This window comes from Giraffa tippelskirchi, chromosome 4 (assembly GCF_054371585.1).
Source record: "Giraffa tippelskirchi isolate mGirTip1 chromosome 4, T2T-mGirTip1v1.2.pri, whole genome shotgun sequence".
Classification (NCBI taxonomy): domain Eukaryota; kingdom Metazoa; phylum Chordata; class Mammalia; order Artiodactyla; family Giraffidae; genus Giraffa; species Giraffa tippelskirchi.
In genome coordinates this window covers 76,238,301-76,261,366 of record NC_137278.1, presented here as the reverse complement: position 1 = coordinate 76,261,366, position 23,066 = coordinate 76,238,301, and the positions used below count along the sequence as shown (strand labels likewise).

General features: G+C 37.9%; 1 protein-coding gene across 5 annotated transcripts in view; it reads right to left on the bottom strand.

Annotated features, from left to right (window-relative positions):
- The window catches only part of THADA (THADA armadillo repeat containing), a 327,764-nt gene that overhangs the window by 294,423 nt on the left and 10,275 nt on the right, over window positions 1-23,066 (bottom strand). For all 5 annotated transcript variants that reach the window (XM_081591965.1, XM_081591968.1, XM_081591969.1 and 2 more), the window contains 8 exons: window positions 21,442-21,623; window positions 19,185-19,279; window positions 17,660-17,880; window positions 15,993-16,690; window positions 14,125-14,276; window positions 12,533-12,688; window positions 11,520-11,642; window positions 6,638-6,761 (listed from right to left, as the gene is read on the bottom strand). In XM_081591965.1, coding sequence (XP_081448091.1) covers window positions 6,638-6,761; window positions 11,520-11,642; window positions 12,533-12,688; window positions 14,125-14,276; window positions 15,993-16,690; window positions 17,660-17,880; window positions 19,185-19,279; window positions 21,442-21,623 — 1,751 coding nt within the window. The remainder of the gene's footprint in view (window positions 1-6,637; window positions 6,762-11,519; window positions 11,643-12,532; window positions 12,689-14,124; window positions 14,277-15,992; window positions 16,691-17,659; window positions 17,881-19,184; window positions 19,280-21,441; window positions 21,624-23,066) is intronic.

Here is a 23,066-nt window from a genome sequence, read left to right as displayed (position 1 = left end):
CCATGGACTGCAGTCCGCCAGGCCTCCCTGTCCATCACTAACTCCCTAAGTCCACCCAAAACCATGTCCATCGAGTCGGTGATGCCATCCAGCCATCTCATCCTCTGTCGTCCCCTTCTCCTCCTGCCCTCAATCCTTCCCAGCATCAGGGTCTTTTCAAATGAGTCAGCTCTTTGCATCAGGTGTGGCCAAAGTATTGGAGTTTCAGCTTCAACATCAGTCCTTCCAATGAACACCCAGGACTGATCTCCTTTAGGATGGACTGGTTGGATCTCCTTGCAGTCCAAGGGATTCTCTAGAGTATTCTCCAACACCACAGTTCAAAAGCATCAATTCTTCTTTATAGTCCAACTCTCACATCCATACATGACCACTGGAAAAACCATAGCCTTGACTAGACAGACCTTTGCTGGCAAAGTAATGTCTCTGCTTTTTAATATATTATCTAGGTTGGTCATAACTTTCCTTCCAAGGAGTAAGCCTCTTTTAATCTCATGGCTGCAATCACCATCTGCAGTGATTTTGGAGCCCAGAAAAATAAAGTCAGCCACTGTTTCCACTGTTTGCCCATCTATCTGCCATGAAGTGATGGGACCGGATGCCATGATCTTAGTTTTCTGAATGTTGAGCTTTAAGCCAACTTTTTCACTCTCCTCTTTCACTTTCATCAAGAGGCTCTTTAGTTCCTCATCACTTTCTGCCATAAGAGTGGTGTCATCTGCATATCTGAGGTTATTGATATTTCTCCCGGCAATCTTGATTCCAGCTTGTGCTTCCTCCAGCCCAGCGTTCCTCATGATGTACTCTGCATATAAGGTAAATAAGCAGGGTGACAATATACAGCCTTGACGTACTCCTTTTCCTATTTGGAACCAGTCTGTTGTTCCATGTCCAGTTCTAACTGTTGCTTCCTGACCTGCATACAGGTTTCTCAAGAGGCAGGTCAGGTGGTCTGGTATTCCCATCTCTTTCAGAATTTTCCACAGTTTATTGTGATCCACACAGTCAAAAGGCTTTGGCACAGTCAATGAAGCAGAAATAGATGTTTTTCTGGTACTCTCCTGCTTTTCCAATGATCCAGCGGATGTTGGCAATTTGATCTCTGGTTCCTCTGCCTTTTCTAAAACCAGCTTGAACATCTGGAAGTTCACGGTTCACGTATTGCTGAAGCTTTGCTTGGAGAATTTAAGCATTACTTTACTAGCGTGTGAGATGAGTGCAATTGTGCGGTAGTTTGAGCATTCTTTTGCATTGCCTTTCTTTAGGATTGGAATGAAAACTGACCTTTTCCAGTCCTGTGGTCACTGCAGAGTTTTCCATATTTGCTGGCATATTTTTCAACTAACCAAGCACAAATAATTTAAGAATCCATCTTTAAAAAAAAACCCTTCATAAGCCTTCTTATCCTAGAATCCATGTCCTACCATGACTTAGGTGAACAGACACAGAATAATCAATATAATGCCATATCTTAATAGCATTCCTGGCCATCAACAATAAAGAAGGAACCTTTTTGCCATTCAGGTAAAAAGTTCAATTCATCTACAAAGTGAGAAAAAAATCAGGCTGGCTTCATTCTTTGCCACAGTTATGTGTAGTGACAGAAGATAGTGAAGCAATGCTAACCAAATCCTCAGGGAAAAGAGGAGTAATGAAAATCTACAAATCAAAATCCTATTCCAGCATCAAGTATACAGCAATCTAAACATTTTTGAAGGTACAAGAAATTAAGAACTAATTTTCCCAAAAACTCTTCTCAAAGAAAAGATGAATTCTGACCAACCAAGAAATAAGAAGAAAAACTACCACTAAATAATGATGATGGTCACCAAATCCATTTAATTTTTAAGACTAAGATTAAATCTGTGGGAAGATTTCATAGTAGGATGTGAAGAGCATTTAACAAATTGAAGTGAAGTGAAATGAAAATCACTCAGTTGTGTCAAATTCTTTGCAACTCCATGGAGTGTAGAGTCCATGGAATTCTCCTGGCCAGAATACTGGAGTGGGTAGCCTTTCCCTTCTCCAGGGGATCTTTCCAACACAGGGATAGCACCCAGGTCTCCTGCATTGCAGGCGAATTCTCTACCAGCTGAACCACAAGGGAAGCCCAGGGGTTAATTTAACAAATTAATCCCCAAAATAATTGAAAATATTTCTATGCTTAATTAGAAGAATGCTGAATGTTGCTCAATAGAAATCAGCATGTGAGTTTATTTAATCTTAACTCACAAGTTAGTCCAACCCTGTGAAATTCATAGGTCAAGCAAGTGAAGCTTTTGTCACTTCAGTCACACCTCTGCTCAAATCTGCCTCTTCTTTTTCAATTTAGACATCTCATTTCTTTTTTCTTGCCTAATTCCTCTGGTGAAAACTTCTGGTATAACAGTGAATAGCAGCAGTGAAAAGGAGCATCTGTGTCTTATTCCTGAACATAGGGGAGGAGCTTTTGGTCTTTCACCATTGAATACAGTGTTGGCTACGGGGTTTTCATAATGTCCTTTATCATGCTGAGGAAGTTCTCTTGTAGTCCTACTTTGTTGAGTGTTTATGTAAAAAGGTGTGCAATTTTGTTAATGTTTTTTCTGCATTGAGATTATCGTGAGTTTTTTATTTTTCTTTGTTCTAATGTGGTATATTATATTTACTGTCTTACATTGAAACACCTTTGCATTTCTGGGGTAAATTCCACTTACATAGTCATAGTACATAATATTTTTAATATGCTGTTAGATTTGGTTTTCCAGCATTTCCTTTAGACTTTTTGCATGTATATTTGTAAAAGATGCTGTAGTTTTCTTGTGGTATCACTGGTACCAGAGGAGACTGGCTTCATAGAATGAGTTAGGAAACTATTTCCCTCCTCTCCAATTTTTTTAAAGTTTGAGAAGGAATGGCATTAATTCTTCTTTAAATGTTTAGTAGAATACAATGAAGCCAGTCCTCTTGACTTTTAAGAGGCTTTTGACTCCATCTCTATTTTTTACAGGTCTGTGCAAATTGTCTACTTTTTGAATTATCAATTTATATGTTTCTAGAAACTTATCTATTTCATATAGGTTATCTAATTTATTAGAAATACAATATAACTGTTTGCAATATTCTTATAATCTTCTTTATTTTTATAAGGTCATAGAAAAGTCTCTACTTTTATTTCTAATTTTAGTGATTTACATCTTTTTTACTCTTAGTAAAATTAAAACTTTGTCAATTTTGTTGATCTTTATTAAAAAGACCAACTTTTGGTTTTATTGATTCTCTGTACTGTTTTTCTATTCTCTATTTCATTTATCTCTGTTCTAATCTTTATTATCTCCTTCCTTCTGTAGATGTGAGTTAAGTATGCTCTTCTTTTTCCAATACCATGAGGTATAAAGTTAATTGATTTGAGATCTTTTTTCTTTCTTAATGTAGGCATTTACAGTTTATAAATCTCCCGATTATCACTGCTTTTGCCTCACCCTATTAGTCTTGGTAAGTTGTGTTTTTCCTTCCTCTCAGAGTATTTCTAATTTCCCTCATGATATCTTCTTTGGTTCATTGATTGTTTAACAGCTCTGCTCAAATTGGAAGCCTTCTCTGACACCACTGTAGGACAGCTATTACTCCCAACCTCCCAGATACTCTCTATTTCCCTGCCCCTCTCTTCTTGAAACACATTTTTCCTACTACTTATCTCCATCTGAAATTCCATGTATTATTCATTGAATTACTGTCTGTCTACCTTCACTAAAGTCAAAGGCCAAAAATGGGAAGAACTTTGTTTTGTACACTGCATATCTTTGGCACAAAATAAATATTTGTTGAACAAACCCTTTTAATCTAATTGTGGAATCCAATTTTTCACCATGAATACAGCGACATTTTATTCCAAATGAGAAGGGTGCATGCGAATTATTCTTCTTGAACTAGGACACACTTGAGGAAAGGCAAAAACCATTTTAACTAATCTCAAATCATAATCTTTCTATATAATGATACAAAAACCTATATTAATATTTTTGAGATAAAGATGAAGAATGAATTTACATTTCCCATCCTGTATTTTTTAGTCATGCTTCTTTTCTTTCTTTTTTGAAAATATTTATATATTTGGCTATATTGGATCTTTGTTGCAGTATGCAGGCTTAGTTGCCCTTGGGCATGTGGGATCTTAGTTCCCCAACTGGGGATCAAACCCTTGTCCTTTACATTGGAAGGTGAACTCTTAACCAGCAGGGAAGCCCTCAGTCATGTTTCTTTAGCCTCCTTTACAGTTAGTGGGTACAGTATGGTTTGCTCTATTGGCATTACCTCTCAGCTCTTTAACACCATTACTGTGCTATCAGTCACTGTCTAATTATATGTGACTCAATCATTACAAAGATGACACAGGTTTTTCACTTTTAAAGTACATTTAAATATGTTAAACTATTCTCTCAACTGAAAAATGAGCAGTATAATTCAGCCTAGATAGTTCCCATATACCTAGGTATAACTATAAATACAGTAGATGTACAGAAAACTTTTTGGTAAATGGATAATCAATCATTCTCAGGTGAAACTTCATTTCTAAATTCAGTTGTAGCACCACTGAAATTCCATAAACTGATGGGTACTCCTGACTTCATTTACTGTGGATGTCATAACAAATCACCATGACCTTGGTGGCTTAAAGCCACAGAAATCTATTTTCTCACAGTTCTGGAAGCCAGAAGTCTGAAATCAAGGTATCTGTAGGGCCATGGTCACTCTCAAGGCTCTAAGGGAGAATTTATTCCTTGTCTCTTCCAGTTTCTGGTGGCTGCCAGCATTCCTCAGCTTACAGCCCCAGTACTCCAATTTCTACCTCCACTGTCACAATGACTCCTTTTCTTTTTGTCATGTTTCCCTCTGCTTCTTTCTTACAATACCATTTGCAATGGCATTAAAGCCCATCCAGATAATCCAAGATTATCTCAGTTTAAGATCTTTAATCGTACCTACAAAAATCCCTTTTCTAAGTAAGGTTCACATTCTCGTGAATTCTAAGGATTTGGTGTGGGTCTCTTTTGGAGGTCATTTTTTGGTTTACTACACTTAGCTTAATCAAGTGATCAAATTTATCATCATGAATAATGGGACAAACCAACATCATGCATCTCCTGTTATCATGCCTTGAGAACACACTACATCATCTATGCATTTTCCTGCCAAAAATGCACAACCTGAATCAAGTCATGAGAAAACAACAAAATAGCCCAAACCGAAATACATTCTTCCAAAACATTAATGTCACGAAATAAGAACATTTCCAAACTGAAAGAGCACAACAATGAACCGCACTGTGTGATTCTGGATTAGTTCCTGGACTGTGGGGGGAAAAAAATTTTCTATAAAAAGCCACTTATTAGGACCACTGGTACAATCTGAATAAGAACTGTATATTAGATAACAGCATCATATCAACATTAATTCTGGAATTTGATCATTGTGTTATAGTTAGAAAATTTAAAGAACAGTGAGGTAAAGCAAATTTGACAAAATAGCAACTTATGAATCTAAGTAGAGAGTACATGGCTGAACTATTCTTGAAACTTTGTTGTTAATTCCAACTTTTTCAAAACAAAAACTTGAAAGAAATGGGTTTTCTTCAAATGAAGCAAGCTATATTAACAGCAAATAACTGTCTCCCTGCCAAATAATTATACTTTGCCTAAAAATTTAAACAGAAACAAAAAATCCATCTATAGCGTCTGGTCCTTTGGCCATTCCCTCCAAAAGAGCAAGACATTTTCCTGTTTGTCTACAGTCAAAGAAGACTGAGCACAAACAAGAAATCATCATTAAAACACATATACACTCATTTATGGGGATAAAAAGAATCATTTCTTGTCAAAATGAAAATGAAACAATTTGAAGAGGGAAGTTAAATATTCATCTTCTTGAGTACTTCACAGAAGGAGAAATAAAGGGTATGATTAAACCAGAATGCATGGAAATGACATCCCGATACTGACTTTTCGAAACCAGATTGAGATTAATGAAACAGATAGCATATAAGGGGAACCACATTTTAACCACAGAGACTCACTGAGGAATGTTATACATAAAAGAAACTATTATTGTTTTACTTGCTTAAACTTAAGAGAACAGATTGGGCACTATCCTAAAACAGCAACACATAAATTAGTGGGATGACGTTAGCAACTCTTCTCATAATAAGCATAATCCATGAAAACTGCAGTTTCAGGTCTGCAAATAACAATCACTAAAAAGTTTCTCTCCCGTATGCCCTTTACTGGCAAACTGAATTATCTCCAAATAAGAGTTATATAATGAGACTTGTTGTTTAGTTACTAAGTCATGTCTGATCCTTTCACGACCCCGTGGACTGTAACCCACTAGGCTCCTCTGTCCATGGGATTTCCCAGGCAAGAATATTGGAGCAGGTTCCTTCTCCAGGGGATCTTTTCAACCCAGGGATCAAATCTGTGTCTCCTGCATTGGCAGGCAGATTCTTTACCACTGAGCCACCAGGGAAGCCCCTTAAGGAGACTAACACCTCCCATAAGAATCTAAACAAAAGACAACAAACCTGAAACTTCAAGTAAAGCAAAATGTTGACAAAGTATGCTTTGCAAGAAAACACTTTCCCCAAACATGACTGAAAACTTACCTTCTGGCACGGGAAAAACTTCAGCTATTGAGCCTAAAACGGTTAAAGCTGAAAATCTAGTTGGGTAGGAAGAGCCAGGAAACAATGCTTCAAAAAGACTATTGCAAATGGATGACATGAAATTCTAAAAAAAAAAACAACAACAAAAAAACATTTACAGTAAACATAATTGTGCTAACTCACAATAGGTAGGGAAACAGTGGAAACAGTGGCTGACTTTATTTTGGGGGGCTCCAAAATCACTGCAGATGGTGACTGCAGCCATGAAATTAAAAAACGCTTACTCCTTGGAAGGAAAGTTATGACCAACCTAGATAGCATATTAAAAAGCAGAGACATTACATTGCCAACAAAGGTCCATCTAGTCAAGGCTATGGTTTTTCCAGTAGTCATGTATGGATGTGAGACTTGGACTATAAAGAAAGCTGAGCGCAGGAGAATTGATGCTTTTGAACTGTGGTGTTGGAGAAGACTCTTGAGAGTCCCTTGGACTGCAAGGAGATCCAACCAGTCCATCCTAAAGGAGATCAGTCCTGAATGTTCACTGGAAGGGCTGATGTTGACACTGAAACTCCAATACTTTGGCCACCTGATGCGAAGAGCTGACTCATTTGAAAAGACCCTGATGCTGGGAAAGATTGAAGGCGGGAAAAGAACGGGACGACAGAGGATGAGATGGTTAGATGGCATCACCAACTCAAAGGACATGAGTTTGGGTAAACTCCGGGAGTTGGTGATGGACAGGGAGGCCTGGCATGCTGCAATCTATGGGGTCGCAAAGAGTCAGACACAACTGAGCAACTGAACTGAACTGAACAACAGGTTATCTTGAAAGTACCACTAGTATCATTCTAAAGGGTGAATTTTTGTTTTTCTGCTTTAGAGAGAAAAAAATTTTAAAGCAATACTAGATGTTCACTTTGCTTGACAATTCAGATTGGCACCCTTGACTATGGGCTCATGACTTCAATGAATCCTATCTTTACAGCGTCAACAAGAAGTACAGAAGAAAATGGAAACATTCATTAAAAAGATATGTGTACTCCCACATTCACTGCAGCATTGTTTACAATAGCCATGATACAGAAACAATGTAAGTATCTATGGATGGATAAACAGATAAATCAGACAGAAAAAGACAAATGATCTCACTGTAATAAAAATAAACTAATTTTAAAAAGCAAAACAAAAAACCAAGCAATACAGAGAACAGAAGGACAGATGCCAGGGGTGGAGGGGGGGAGGCGTTGAAAAAATGGTACAAGATTCAAGTTATAAAACAAATAGGTCATGGGATGTAATGTACAATATGGTGACTATAGTTACAATATATAATACTCTATTATATATTTGGAAGCTGCTAAGAAAAAAACTTTGTATAATTTTATATGGTGAAAAATGTTAACTAGACTTAGTGTGGTAATCATGTCCCAATATATACAAATAATGAACCACTGTATTATAGACCTGAAACTAATGTAATACATCAATTATACCTGATTTTTTTAAAAGTTAAAAACAACAACAAAAAGTACAATTCTAACTGTAGTCCAGACAAGAAAAAAAACCTTTTTTTTTTTGGTGAAAACATGATCCATTCTGCCTTGACTTGTGTTAAAACTGTATGAATACTGATTTTCTTCACCAGAAGCATTCAAGCATCAAAGGTATATATACTTTTTAAAGTTTTAAAATGACCAAAGAAATATCCAGTATATATTACTTGATAAATTTGATAACTAAGTACTTGGTATCTTGACTATAATGACACAATTCAAAACAAAGACCCAACTATTTTACTGTCTTCTATCTGCCCCTTTGAGATTGTTACTCTGCCGTTCTGTTTATACAACTGATCAAAAATGAAAACTTTTAGTAAAAATGTAATTTAAAAAAAAGCAATGTGGGAAATACTTCATCCAGATAAAGTCTTCTTCCTCTAATTAAAACAAATAATTATAACTTCTACATAAGGCCAAAGTAAAAACTTATAAAGAAAAGCTGTTATCCTCAAGACTCTCATATATTGCTATGCTCCGACAACATATAACTCATCAGCATATAAGCAGCCCCAGTCCCTGTCTTTTGGAGAAGGAAATGGCAACCCACTCCAGTGTTCTTGCCTGGAGAATCCCAGGGACGGGGGAGCCTGGTGGGCTGCCGTCTATGGGGTCGCACAGAGTCGGACACGACTGAAGCGACTTAGCAGCACCAGCAGTCCCTGTCTTTAGACAGGATCCCTGCATTCATTTCTTCGGTCAAGGGTAAACAACCTTGGGGATTTATCCTGTAGGCCCTAACTACTTTATTCCTTTGAAATCCAATAAACTAGTTTTAATTATAAATGAGTAGTACAGTATCCACATTCAAGAGCAACAAGTTCATCCTTTAGGAATTATCCTAATTGCAGTGTCAATTATATTTTTAGAAATAGTTCTTCTTTCCCTCAACCAGACTGTAACCACAATGGAGGCAGGAATGACAGTTTATGGACTTCTGTGTCCCTAGTCCCGCGCATAGTGTCCTACACACACAGTAAGGGCTCAATATATGCTCTAGTCTTTTTCCACTAGAAAAGGCTTCTGGTGAGGCTTCCAGATACCTTGGCCTAGCATTCAAAACTTACTACTCATTCCCAACTTGATTTTCCAAGTCATCTCCCGTTATTCAATTCCTCTGTCCCTCAGGCATCTTATGTGTCAACTCATACTAGTGAATTCACCATTCCCCAAATTCTCTCTGTACTCCCTTACCTCCAAGCCTTCACTCAAGCTGGTACTAAGGGGAAAACTATTCTGATTTGGTTGTCCAGAGCAGATCTGGATTCAAGTCTGGCTCTACCATTTCTGGACTAAGGAAACTTGGATAGTTTGCTTATTCAACTTTTCCAAGCTTTACTTATCCCACTTTGTAAATGACAATAATAATTCCTGTCTCACAGTTTTATCATTAAAGAATAAATGAGAACACTGATATAAAGCATTTTATACCTTAAAGTACTCTAGCTCAGAGATCCCCAACCACTGGGTCACAGACCAGTAGCAGTCTGTGGCCTGTTAGAAACTGGGCTACACAGTTAAGCAGCGGACAAGCAAGTGAAACTTCATCTGTATTTACAGCCACTCCCCATCATTCGCATTACTGCCTGAGCTCAGAGAAACAAGCGCAGGGCTCCCACTGATTTTGCATTATTGTGAGCTGTATAATTATTTCATTATACATCACAATGTAATAATAATAGAAATAAACTGCACAATAAATGTAATACACTTGAATTATCCTGAAACCATCCCCCACTGCCACCCCAGTCCATGGAAAAATTGTCTTCCACAAAACCAGCCCCTGGTGCCAAGAAAACAGGGACTGTGTACACAAAAGGTTGAGGGACCACTGCTATAGCTAATGTATTTTTAAGTACACTAGCTATTATTTAGGTATGAAATAACTTTCTTCACTAGACTAGAAGACACCTTTTCCAACTCATAGCCTCCTCTTCTCCCACAGCAATTAGTTTGTTGATTAGCACAGAGTCTACCAGACACTGCACACGACACCCACTATTCTAAGGATGATCATAAAACAGCTCCAAAGTTGCAACCTTCAAAAGCCACAAGAGTCTACCATTGCGAGAAAATGTCAGAACTAGGAGACTGACTCAGATTAAGACTCTGAAGGACTAGTTTTCAAAAGCACAAACTAAGAAACCGCACATACACAAAAATTCAGAATGTCATCCACAAAATTGCTTTTGTGTTTCTAAGTACCTAACTGATATTTCACAAATGTCATTTTATTCCTTGCAAAAAGAAGCAAAAGAGATGTGCTTCTGAAGGACTAAAAAAATATCTGCTCCACACACACAGTAAATGCTCAGTATAAACTATAGTTACTTTTACTGATGCCCAGCAAAGTTTTTTAGAGTGATTTAGAGTTTACAGACAGCATTCCTGTTTAATCCTCAAAACCAACCTTTTTAGAGAGGTTATTCATCCCACTTACAGACTCATTTAGGTAAGCCAAGTGGTCACTGGCAGAATTGTGAGTAAATGTATGTCCTTCAAGTTTAGATTATGACTCTCTTATTTTTTGTTGTTCAGATTTTACAAAGATGAAGCTAATTTCAACCTCTGTACAGGAATATTCTTCCTTAGATAATGTTTAACCTTAAGTAGTTGAGTGAGTGTGTCATGGTTCCACTATATCATTTATTATACCTGTTTCCCTAAATGAAATAAAACAGGTGAGCTCTGTCCTCTATCTGGATCTTAGGAGAAAATATGCATCTGCTTCTGAGAGGACAGATCTGGAGTAAGAAATCAGTGAAAAGTTCATTCTGTTCTGATGGACAGAAACTGAACCCTGGCTCAGACTATAGCTGCTATATCTGGGGATCCATCCAGGCCATTAACTCCAGTGCCTCAAAATCCAGCCCTATTCTTCAAGCCCACTTCAAAACAGGATAGAGAGGAACCCCAGTAACTGGACCATGGGTCAGGAATCACAAACGTCAAGCTACTTTCATGTTAAGACGATAAGGGCAACAGGTCCAGACACAACAGTCCTCTTCCTTGGGGAGGGGTTGGAGGAGTCAGGGCTGCAATTACCTTTTATTAAAGTACTAAATTTATCTGGCTCACATAAGTTGTAAAATATCAAGGTTAGCCCATTAATGTTATTCTGTAACAGAATTCCAAGTCCAGCACTGGTTCCACAACTCAGGCTATCTTAAGAGAAGTAACAAAGCACCAGAAGGAATATGTAAAAGCCAGCTTGAAGAAAAAAAGCACAGAAATACTACTCAGCACGAGTATTATTTCTCTTTAATGTAGATGCAAAGTTGTTTCAGGTGTCTTAAAAATCTGTATGTCTGGAAATCACCTACCTTATACTGCTGTAAAGAAACAGAAGGGTGTTGTCTGGTTGACTCATTCCCTGGTTCATGTTTGGATTTACTTTGCTCCAGTTTATAAAGTACCTGAGAGCTTTCCTGTATCCTACAAAACAACTTTGAGAAAAAGAAAAATGAAGTGTATGTGAGCCACATTAACCCGAAATACCAGCTTGAAAGGCAAAGGAAGAACTTTCTCAACTTTTTAGACTAAAACTTCAGGCAAAGGGAGTACCGGTTTTCAAACTCTTAGTATTTACCACAGTGTTTTTTTCTGACAGAAAAATAACATTTACATTTATAAAACCAAAAACTCAAGAATTACTGCAAATCAGAACACACTGTCATTAAACCACAGTTCTCCTATTTCCCTTACGTCAACGTGAACCTAAAGATGATTAGGTTTACTCCTATTCTCTACCAACTCTTCACCTCAGAAACATTTCAGGTGATTAATTTAAGCTGAATGATTCAATAAAGACTATTGCTAAAGGCACTTATAGAAACGATAAAAATACAAGGACATCCTTCCTCTTCTTACTAAAGTTTTCTTAAAATACCTTACACCCTTGACTTCCCGGTGGCCCCATGGTTAAGACTCCATGCTTCCATTGCAAGGGGCACAGGTTTGATCCCTGGTTAGGGAACAAAAACCCCAAATGCCATGAGGTATGGCCAAAAAATATATATTTTTAAAGTACTTTAAAAAAATACCTTACACACTGAAAACTCCAGTGCTAGATTTTTTTTTTTCCCTTTCAAAAAAAGAGCTAAAGGTTGATTTATTACACCAAAGTGAACGGACTTTTTTCACTCTGGATTTTCAGCCCAAATGTAAACTCAATTGGATCACAGAACAAGCAGTTCACAGAAGTGCTACAAAGAGCTCTGGTAGTCCAATTCCATGACCCTTCTCCCCACACTCTCCCCAAATCTGGGCTCTTTTGAAAAATAATTTTCAGGACAAAGCTTACCACTTTCCTACACTTTCTGAAGAGAAATTTTACCTTTTTAAGAAGAGAACAAATCTGTTGTCGCACTCCTGGAGACTGACTGTTAAGATTGTATGTGATAAAGAACTGGATCCACTGCATTTCTTCTGTGGAAACGATTTCTGTGCTTCGATTACTTTCACAAAGCAAGCCTAACGTATCAATCCGTACCTAAAATACACCAAAGAATAAGATGTTCATTTTTCAATGATGTAAGTGTTAGTTGCTCAGTTGTGTCCAACTGTACGAGACCCTATGCACTCTAGCCTGCGAGGCTCCTCTGCCCATGGAGTTTTTCAGGCGAGAATAGTGGAGTGGGTAGCCATTTCCTTCTCCAGGGGATCTTCCCGACCCAGGGATCAAACCTGGGTCTCCTGCACTGCAGGCAAATTTTTTACCATCTGAGCTACTATAGAAGCCCCGAAGACATAAGCAAAGCCTAAACCACTTGACATGTTTAATTAGTTACACAAGGTATCAAAGGCAGAAAAGAAAGATAAATCTCAGTGTACATATATGTATTTCAGAAAGGTCCTATAATCCCAAAGATTCTGTGGTTACTTCTTATAAAATTATTTCATTAAACGTATAAACTGAGTATTTATAAAAGTTAAAAATCTTAAAGATTCTTATTCCACAGTAATGCTTAACTACATTCCTTTTCCTCAGTGACCATTCTGCCCCAGAACCACATCACCTCACTCTCCAATTATTGCCATGAACTTCTCACTGCCTTCCTGGGTTCTTTTGCTCCCACTCTGAAAATTCATCTCTGTTTCCATTCATGCCACTTTCCTGGCTAAAGGTGGAGTGACTCTGGCTCCCAGTTACCAACTGGATAAAACCTGAAGTCTTCAGCCTAGCACTGGATGCGTCCATAAAATGGACAAAGTACTCCATTCTCGCCAAACAATGTCCTTAGTCACCCTCCAGTCCTTGTTGACTTGTGTCCTTCCAGTTGGAGTGGGCACCAGGGCTTCCCTGCCTCGAATCACATTTATCACTTTCTTACTCAACTATCACCTATACTCAGACGAGTCTCTTCTAAGCTTTCCAAGTTCTTATGCATAAAGATATACTTGTGCTGTCTTTTAAAAGACTTTCCAGTTGTCTTATGCAGGTTTTCTTATTCCATAAACTAAACTTTAAGTAGCCCAAGTGCAATGTCTACATGCTTCACTTCCTTCTTATGGAGCCCTTAAAACAGCGTGGGCATAATGTTGGGGGCTTCCATGCTGCTGCTGCTGCCGCTGCTAAGTTGCTTCAGTCGTGTCCGACTCTGTGCGACCCCATAGACGGCAGCCCATCAGGCTCCGCCATCCCTGGGATTCTCCAGGCAAGAATACTGGAGTGGGTTGCCATTTCCTTCTCCAGTGCATGAAAGGGAAAAGTGAAAGTGAAGTCGCTCAGTCATGTCCGCCTCTTAGCGACCCCATGGACTGTCGCCTACCAGGCTCCTCCATCCATGGGATTTTCCAGGCAAGAGTACTGGAGTGGGGTGCCATTGCCTTCCCTGGGGGCTTCCATATTGCACTGCTATTAACAAATGAATAAATGAATCTGGGATCTACTGCATGTATGAATTCTCAGTTACATTGTTTACTTACTTGGCAGTGCTGATGAATTAAGCCTTGCTTTATTCTTGCACTGGACACAAGGTCCCTCCAGGCATCAGTTGCAGACTGAAGATGTCCATGAGCTCGAGCTGTTCTTAGACAAGCCATCAAAGCTCCCAGAGCCCCTCTGCTGTCATAAGAGCCTAAGGATGGAAAAATATTACTGTTGTCTCAAAAACACAGCAACAAAGACCACCACTGTGCTATTAATAACTTCAACAATTCCCATGTTTCCCATTAACATTGTTATTTCATGAAGTAAAAATTGTATTTTTGGCAAAACTCTAACATGCATTAATGTTCCTATTATAAAATCATTATTTAAAAGGATTTAATAGGCCTTACTCCACTCCAGTACTCTTGCCTGGAAAATCCCATGGACGGAGGAGCCTGGTAGGCTGCAGTCCATGGGGTCGCTAAGAGTCTGACATGACTGAGTGACTTCACTTTAACTTTTCACTTTCATGCACTGAGAAGGAAATGGCAACCCACTCCAGTATTCTTGCCTGGAGAATCCCAGGGATGGTGGGGCCTGGTAGGCTGCCGTCTATGGGGTCGCACAGAGTCAGACACGACTGAAGTGACTTAGCAGCAGCAGCAGCAGCAGCAGCAATAGGTCTTATGTCAATAATTTCTGTAAACTGAATCCACTTACTGTTAACTCTAAGAAATAATAATTTTGGGCTGATCATTTTACCTTTTCCTTGACAGTTAGAAAATAAACCAGCAAGTCAATCAGGAAAAAAAAAATCAGGTTTAATTCAATCAGAAATATTTAAAACAATAAAAATAACTAAAATGATTTTCAGCCAAAAATAAGAAAAACACTTCTGGGGCTAAACACCATTATTTCTCTAAAAACAAACATTGAACCTCTCTGTATATTTTGGAGTTACTGTGTCTTCTTAGTAAAGTAGATGAAAGGGGATCACAAAGACCCTGATGCTTTCAGAGGCCAGGACATCAGCTGTTACTAAGAGGACAGGGAGCTCTGAGCTCACAGGAGACCTTGATTTAATATAAAGACTGCCTAGCTTCAGAACAGACTCATGGATTCTCAGCTTTAGATGGCTTCTCAAAAATGCAAGAGGGATCATTGTTAAAGATTATAAATAATGGCTCATTTCTGTGTACAGGAATCAAATCTTCCAGCTATCTCATGGTTATTCTTTGAAGGATTGAAAGAATAACTTAAATTTTATTTGGAACTAACCTTAAAATGTGATGGAGGGTACCTATTCCTGCAGCATTAAATAGAATATAATAAATGTAAGATTTACATGATGAATCAGGATCATTGTTTTATACATTAATTACTAAATTATGCTTTAATGCAATGATTTCTTCAAAGTTATTGAATTCCAGTGGGATGTTTATACTTATTCTCAACAGCCAGAAAGAGCTTTTTCCTGAGGTCATGCTTCTAAATTTTTCTCTTTCCTAGAGACAAGTACATACCAGTGCTAATTTACCTGTCTTTAACCTTGCCTACATCGATTTGTAATTACTATTTCAACCACCTGAATAAGTAAATTATATAAAACACACAAACATCTACTCCAGGCTGACAACCAAATAATAAAAACTTGGTAAAATGAATTAAAACATAGTAATAAAGGAAATGTCATAATCATAACTGCAATCAATCTTTAGCCTGCAGAAACGACCTAAGCCAAAAAATCTATTCAGCTGGATATAGGAACATTCATTTCAATACAAAATTTCTATCTTTGATATCCTCCTTTACTATTTATAGACATGGTAATATTAAAATTTGAATATGTCCAACATCTGCCTAGGTATTTTTATTTAAGCAGCCTAACTAGAAATTATTAAAACAAAAAAATTCATTTTCTTACCAGTTTTAGCGTCAGCAGAAGTCTGAAGAATCTTTACCATGTAGCTTAAGCTCTCAGGGTTGCAGTTCAGCAATTTTGGCAAGTAATAATCGATCACATAAGATTTCTGATCCAGATTTCCTTCACACAATACACAAAGGAGAGGAGAAACCCAAGTCTCGTGCCACTTGTCAATCCAAGTGCTGTCGACAGCCTGGGATTTCAAACAACTCTTATGATTTTTAAACATGGTTTCCAAGAGGTCGCTTGCATAAGGCACCAGAGACTGGTCCCCCATCACCTCTAAGATTTGTGATGGAATGGTTTTAGCTAATGCCAAAATACGGTCAATTCCTATGAAGTCTACTAAACAACCAAGGCATGTGTACTTCCCTTTACTATGCCATTCCAATCGCAGAAGACTCTCGGTCAGTTCAAAAATGAAACGATCAGCAGACAAATCTGAACCTGACTCTTCTACAGTGAGCTGGTGCATTTGGAGAATATTTCTGAATATGATTTTGGTTTGGTGTCTCAAAGCATCCAGTGGATGTTCCCAGTGGGTATAGACATAGTCCAAAAGCCTCCTAACCACATCTGCATTCCCATTCAGGTTGTCCTTTAGGCTTGGGGAACTAGAGTCAAGGACTTGTATAGCTGAATTAGTCCAAGATGCCAAAATCCTAGACAGAAACATTTCCAGAGTTGACTCCTTGATCCTGAAGAAAAATGAGGCACATTAGTATAAACTGACAAATAAAAGTAGTCTAATTTTATAATCATTTAGACCTTAAAAATATAAAGAGTGATGATAAAATTGAATTATCACTATATTTACAACAAAAATACAACACAGCCAAAACAAATCTTAAGTCTTTCCATTTTGTAAAAGTTAATCCAAAAAAGCACCCAAGGAAACTTGGTTCATTATTTTGATTGTGGTGATGGTTTCACAGGTGTTTAAAAATGTACTCAGGGGCCAGGAAGGGGGAATATTAGAGTGAATCAGGTTTCTCTGGGGGGAAATGACATTATTCTAAAGTTGATTATGGTGAGAATTGTACAACCCTATACACATACTGAAGAAAAATAACTAAAATTGCACAATTTAAGTAGGTGAATTGTATGGAATGTAAATTATACCTCAATAAAGCTGTTATAATGTCTTTAAAATATACACAACTTACGTTAAAAAAAAAAACACACAAAATACAATCCAATGAAGTCAGAGACCTCGTTACAGTTCTGGCTTGGGTGCTTGTAGGTAATATGCTCTTAGGTAAGCATTTACTTTGCTAAGCTTCATTTTACCCATTCAATAGATTGGGTTTCCTATCCTATTTATCAGACATGTGAGGATCACACTGAACTACCTATGTTGAAGTTATTCATAAACCCAAAAGCATTATCCATATAGAAATATTTATGGTTTTTAAAAATGCTTACTGAATGCTAAAATTAATTTGACAAATTGTCACAAGTTAACCTCCACTAAAATTTCTCTCTCTCTGTGTGCCATCATCCCATCTTCTCCTGTTCTACTTTCACACCCACTTCATTCTCTACACATATCTCCCTTTTAATTTAAGATTACCCTGACCACTTTTCACTGAATTACTAAACAAGCTAACTTAGCTGCCATCTTATAAACGTCTGACAAGCAAAGCAAAATACGAGACGAAACTCACTGTGAACTCAAGGTGAACAAAACGTGCACGGTATTCAAGAGCAGGGCCTCCCCACTGGGGCCCATCCTCCCCTCTTGCCAGTCCAACATAGTGAGTGTCCCCTGACACAGGAAGAGGAGAGCTGACGGGGGGACATCAGCACAACAAAGGCTCTTGCAGCAGCTCAAAAGCCACTCGGGGGCGCTGGTGGGGTCCACAGAACGGAGAAGCACACTACTTATCTGCAAAAATACAACAGAGCTGATACACATAAAGCCTCTAGAACTTTCCAGAGATATTTCAAAATATACATCCAAAATGCTCTCTCCCCTGAAACATCCTAGGTAAAACAGCTGAACCTAAAGGCAAAAAGCCACAAGAGTTAAAATTATTATATCAAAAGGAAAAAAATTAAATCTAAGTATATGAACCATTTTGCTGGTCTGAATGTACTGGGAGAGCACAACACATTGCCACCTGCAGGTGGATGAGCGTACTGACTACTGCTTTTTTTAGAGGTGGTTCAAGAAATTAGAATTTTTAAACTTTATCCTACTTTGTGTGAGCTTATAAAACAGTACACATCTATTTTGCATAATTTTACTCTTAGTAAAGAACTAAAATAAGTTTCCTCAATAAGAAAAAAATACTGCTAGTACTAAATCCAAGAATTATGGCCCAAATTATGAACTTACACTTTCCATATAATCAAATTCACTGAACAACTAACTGATTCTAGTGCAATATCTGGGTTAGTCTTAAGCAAAATAACATATTTACCAAAAAGTTATTACCAAATATACCTATACATCAATCTCTGTATAATTTTTTTTTTTTCAGTTCCACCAGTTTATTGCTACCAGCCCATCTCCCTCCACCCTCCTCATGCATGCGTGCTCCATCATGTAACCCCATGGACTGCAGCCCACCAGGCTCCTCTGTCCATGGACTTTTTCAGGCAAGAATACTGGAGTGGGTTGCCATTTCCTTCTCCATCTGTATAATATTAATGTTATAAATATCTTTTATGATACTGAGAGATGGAACTGAAAACAACACTAGAAGAAAACAAGGATATATACCCAAAAATGTTGACAATGATTATCTTCATGAGATGGATTTACATGTGACTATTATTGCCTTCTTTCTGCTTTATCCAAATTTTTGAAACTGTCACTTTTTTTTATTATTTATGTGGCAGTGTTGGGTCTTAGTTGCATCATGCAGGATCTTTCATTGAGGCTCATGGGTTCTCTAGTTATGGCATGGAGGCTCAGTAGTTGCAGTGTGTGGGCTTGGCTACTCCTTGGCATGTGGGATCTTTAGTTCCCCAATTAGGGATTGAACCCATGTCCCATGCATTGCAAAGTGGACTCTGAACCACTGGACTACCAGGGAAGTCTCAAGACTGTCACTCATTATAAGGGAAAAGGGTAATCAAAAGACTGACTATGAAAAAAAATGTTTTAGTTCACTTCTTTATAAATATTTTTAAAACATGTTTTACTATCAACAAAGTACAATTCTAAAAAGGACATGCACTTACCAAATCAGGAATCTTTTCAGGTGGATGAAACATGGCCTTAATAAAAAGAATAACAGCTAATCCAGATGTACTCTGAATTGTCTGTAAGAGACCATCTATTTGCAAAAAAGCAGAAAGCATGTATTATATGATGATAGATACTGTGGTATAATATAAAGAGCACATGCTGTGGGGCCAGAGAGTACTGGGTGCAATTTCTAGCTTGACCACCTACTAGGTGAATAAGCCTGCTGCTGCTGCTGCTGCTAAGTCGCTTCAGTCGTGTCCGACTCTGTGCGACCCCATAGATGGAAGCCCACCAGGCTCCCCTGTCCCTGGGATTCTCCAGGCAAGAATATTGGAGTGGGTTGCCATTTCTTTCTCCAATGCATGAAAGTGAAAAGTGAAAGTGAAGTCGCTCAGTCGTGTCCGACTCCTAGCGACCGCATGGACAGCAGCCTACCAGGCTCCTCTCTCCATGGGATTTTCCAGGCAAGAGTACTGGAGTGGGGTGAATAAGCCTAGGTTAAGTTATTTTACTTCCCAGGGACTCAGTTTTCTCTTCCATAAATTGGAGAAAAAATAACTCTGACACAATTGTTGTAAGGCTGAAATAGATAATGAACATAAGGGCTTTTATGCCCAGCACACAAATACTCAATCCAAACATCCATTCTCTCTTCCTCTCCATCTATCGCCTCCCAGCACATGCCCCAGCAGTACCTCCTGGCCCCTCTCTTCCACTGCTGCCTGTGCATCTCAACTCGCATGTACATTACTTTTTATGAAAGTGATTTCTGGGCTTGTGTAAAGGGCCTACATCAGTACTAATTACAAACTCTGCTCTCATTGGCACTGTACCCAATGTAACCAAACTATGTTGGCGTACTTCTTTTCATTATCTGTTAGCCTCTGGTTTGTAAGAAAGTATACAAAATAATACAGTGGATTATTCAACATGGGGTAAGAATTATGAATAGCTACTATATACGATCTTCCAAAAATTTATTCTGCCCTTCATCCCACAGTTTTTAACAACTATGACTTTGATTGGGACATCCATATGCCCGGGCAAAGACAGGCTACCTGTTTCCTCAATCTTCCTCACAACTAAAGGTACCAGAGGATGATTCAGGCCGATGGAATATAAGTAGAAATCTTTTGGCTATTTTTTTTCTTTCAGGTTAAAGGTAAAGTTGTAACTGGTCCTCTTTCCTGCCCTGAATACAGACAAGAGGTCTGGAGATAGAGTAGTCATACAGTAACCATGAAACAACAAACACGTGGATGAAAGCCAACATACTGAAGACGGCAAAGCAGAAAGGTAGAAAATGTTTCATCCATTTAAAAAAATGTGATATGTCCTTTAATCTACAGATGCCCCCTTCACCCTTTTCTTCTTGCTATAATTTCTGTTGAAGAACTCTGGCCTTTTAACCTGTACAGTTTCCCACAATCTGGATGTTTGTTTACCCCTAGTGCAATTCAACACATTCTCTGTCCTCTGTAATTCCTGCAAACTGGCAGGTGGCTGAGAGACAGGTCAATCTCAAGTTCAACCCCTTTGGGAAAAACTACAAGTGGTAAAATCAAGACCGCAAAGCAAGAGGCTCGTGTTATCTGGTTGTCTCCTTCTGTAATGTTAACAGCCGTGATGCTTAATGCCCATCTCAAGTCACTGGGAAGTTACAGACTGGTGATATTCTAATTGTATCATTTCAGCTTCTTGGTTGAAATACTTTTAAAAAAAAAAAGGACATTTTCTCTCATTAATCACTTGGTTTCCCAGTGGTACAGATCATATGGACAGAATCAACACGAGACATAAGGCGGAAGAATGACCGCACAATGACCACGGGCATTATTTGAAGGAAGCACCTGCTGCTAAGGAAAAATGTATAGGTTACACTAAACTTTCCAGATCTTACCTTCAAATTTGGAAATTTCTCAAGAATTTTCTTTCACTTTTTAAAATCTGTGCCTTTTCAACACTAAGGTTGTTATGTTTTCTGCTTTGTATGCAATACATACATGCACATACGCACATACACACACACACACATTTAGAAAAGTCCTTCAGTGTTATCCCGATAAGTTGAACTGGTATCTTTGAAAGAAAAAGTATTAAAACCTTATAATCCAGGATCTTTCCCCACTTTGAGGGGCTGAGGGAAAGGAAGTTCTATTATCACAGCTAAGTATTGAATATCTTATACCATTAGAAGTAAAAACTGATTAACACTCAATTATAATCTTTATTTGTATGTTTTACACTTACCATCACTTAAAAAATTGGTAAACATACTCAGCAGTCCACACATACTTTGCCAGGTAGGAGAGTTCTTCAAATGAAGTCTCTGGAAACCCTGTACTTTCTGTACTAACATCACTGATACTCTAATGCTCACCAACAAGTCATTCATCAACTGCGTTTGAACAATATGATTTCCAGCCAATTTTCTACAACAAAGAAAAGATATTATTACAAAAGAAAAGTCAAAATGTCATCTCTTTTCTCATCAAAATAATTCCTCATCAAACAGCAAAATCAATTTTAGATTATAATGAACATCTATGCCTCTTTTTTCCATTCCCAGAAATATTCAATTATGTAGAACATTTATTGCAAACTTTTGACACACTTTTAACTTAGCTCAAAAATTTTCCTTTTTCTCAGCTAATGACTAACTTAATTTCTTCTTTTTTAAGAGTAAAAATAACAAATCAAAAATAAATGACACAATTTTTAAATCTGAATACTCCCTAACTTTGCAATTTCCTTGACCTGACTTCCAAAATGCTCTTAGATTTTCCCCTATTTCACTTTTTTCATGCTTCTGAGACAACATGGCTAGTTCATCCTCTTCTCCCTGATGTCCTTACATTAGATTTCACCACAACTCAGTCCTTACCTCTTTTGTCCATCTAATTCACTCCCTTGATGCTGAGTTCATTTAGCTCATAAGCTTTAAATTATAATCTACATGCTGACAGTTTCCCAATTTTCATCTCCAGCCCAGGCCTCTCTTCATAATTCCAGACTTCTATGTACAACTTTCTATTCAATATCTTCACCTGGATATCTGACACACATTTCAAGCTACATGAACTTATCTGCAACTCCACACTCGCTCCACCTGCTAGAATCTCTATCCTACAGAAAATGCAATTATCCTTGACTCCTTTCCCACTCATCCTATCTGTAAGAAAATCCTGTGGCTCTACCTTCAAAATACATCCATTATCAGACCACCTCCACTGCTACTCCCAGGCACTCTCATCTCTCCCTCACTGTTACTGCCAGAATCTCTGACCTAGTCTCCCAGCTTCTATGCCTGCTACTCGTGGTCTATTCTCAACATAGCAGAATGCAAGAGTGATATTAAAAGAAAAATCAGGGAAAATGGTTTGAGGGTTCTTCAAACAGTTACAGATAGAATATTTATATGATCCAGCAATTCTACTTCTAACTATATGCCAAGAGAACTGAAAATAGAGACTCAAACTGTTATTTATATATCAATGTTTACAGCAGCATTATTCACACTAGCCAAAAGGTAGAAACAACCCAATTGTTTATCAGCAAGTAAATGCATAAACAAAATGTGGTCTATGCATACAATGGAATATGATTTCACCATAAAAAGGAGTGGAATTCTGAAACAAGCTACAACAGAGATTAACTTTTAAAACATTATAAATAAGTCAGACAAAAAAAGACAAATACTGTATTCCATTTATTTGAGGTATCCAGAATTCAAAGAGATGGAAAGTAGAATAGGGGCTACCAGGGGTTGTGGAAGAGATAAAAAGACAGTGAATTTTCTTTTGGATACATAGAATCTGAGGCACCTGTAAAGCATCCAAGTTGAGATGTCCAGAAGACAACCTCTACAGGAGTCT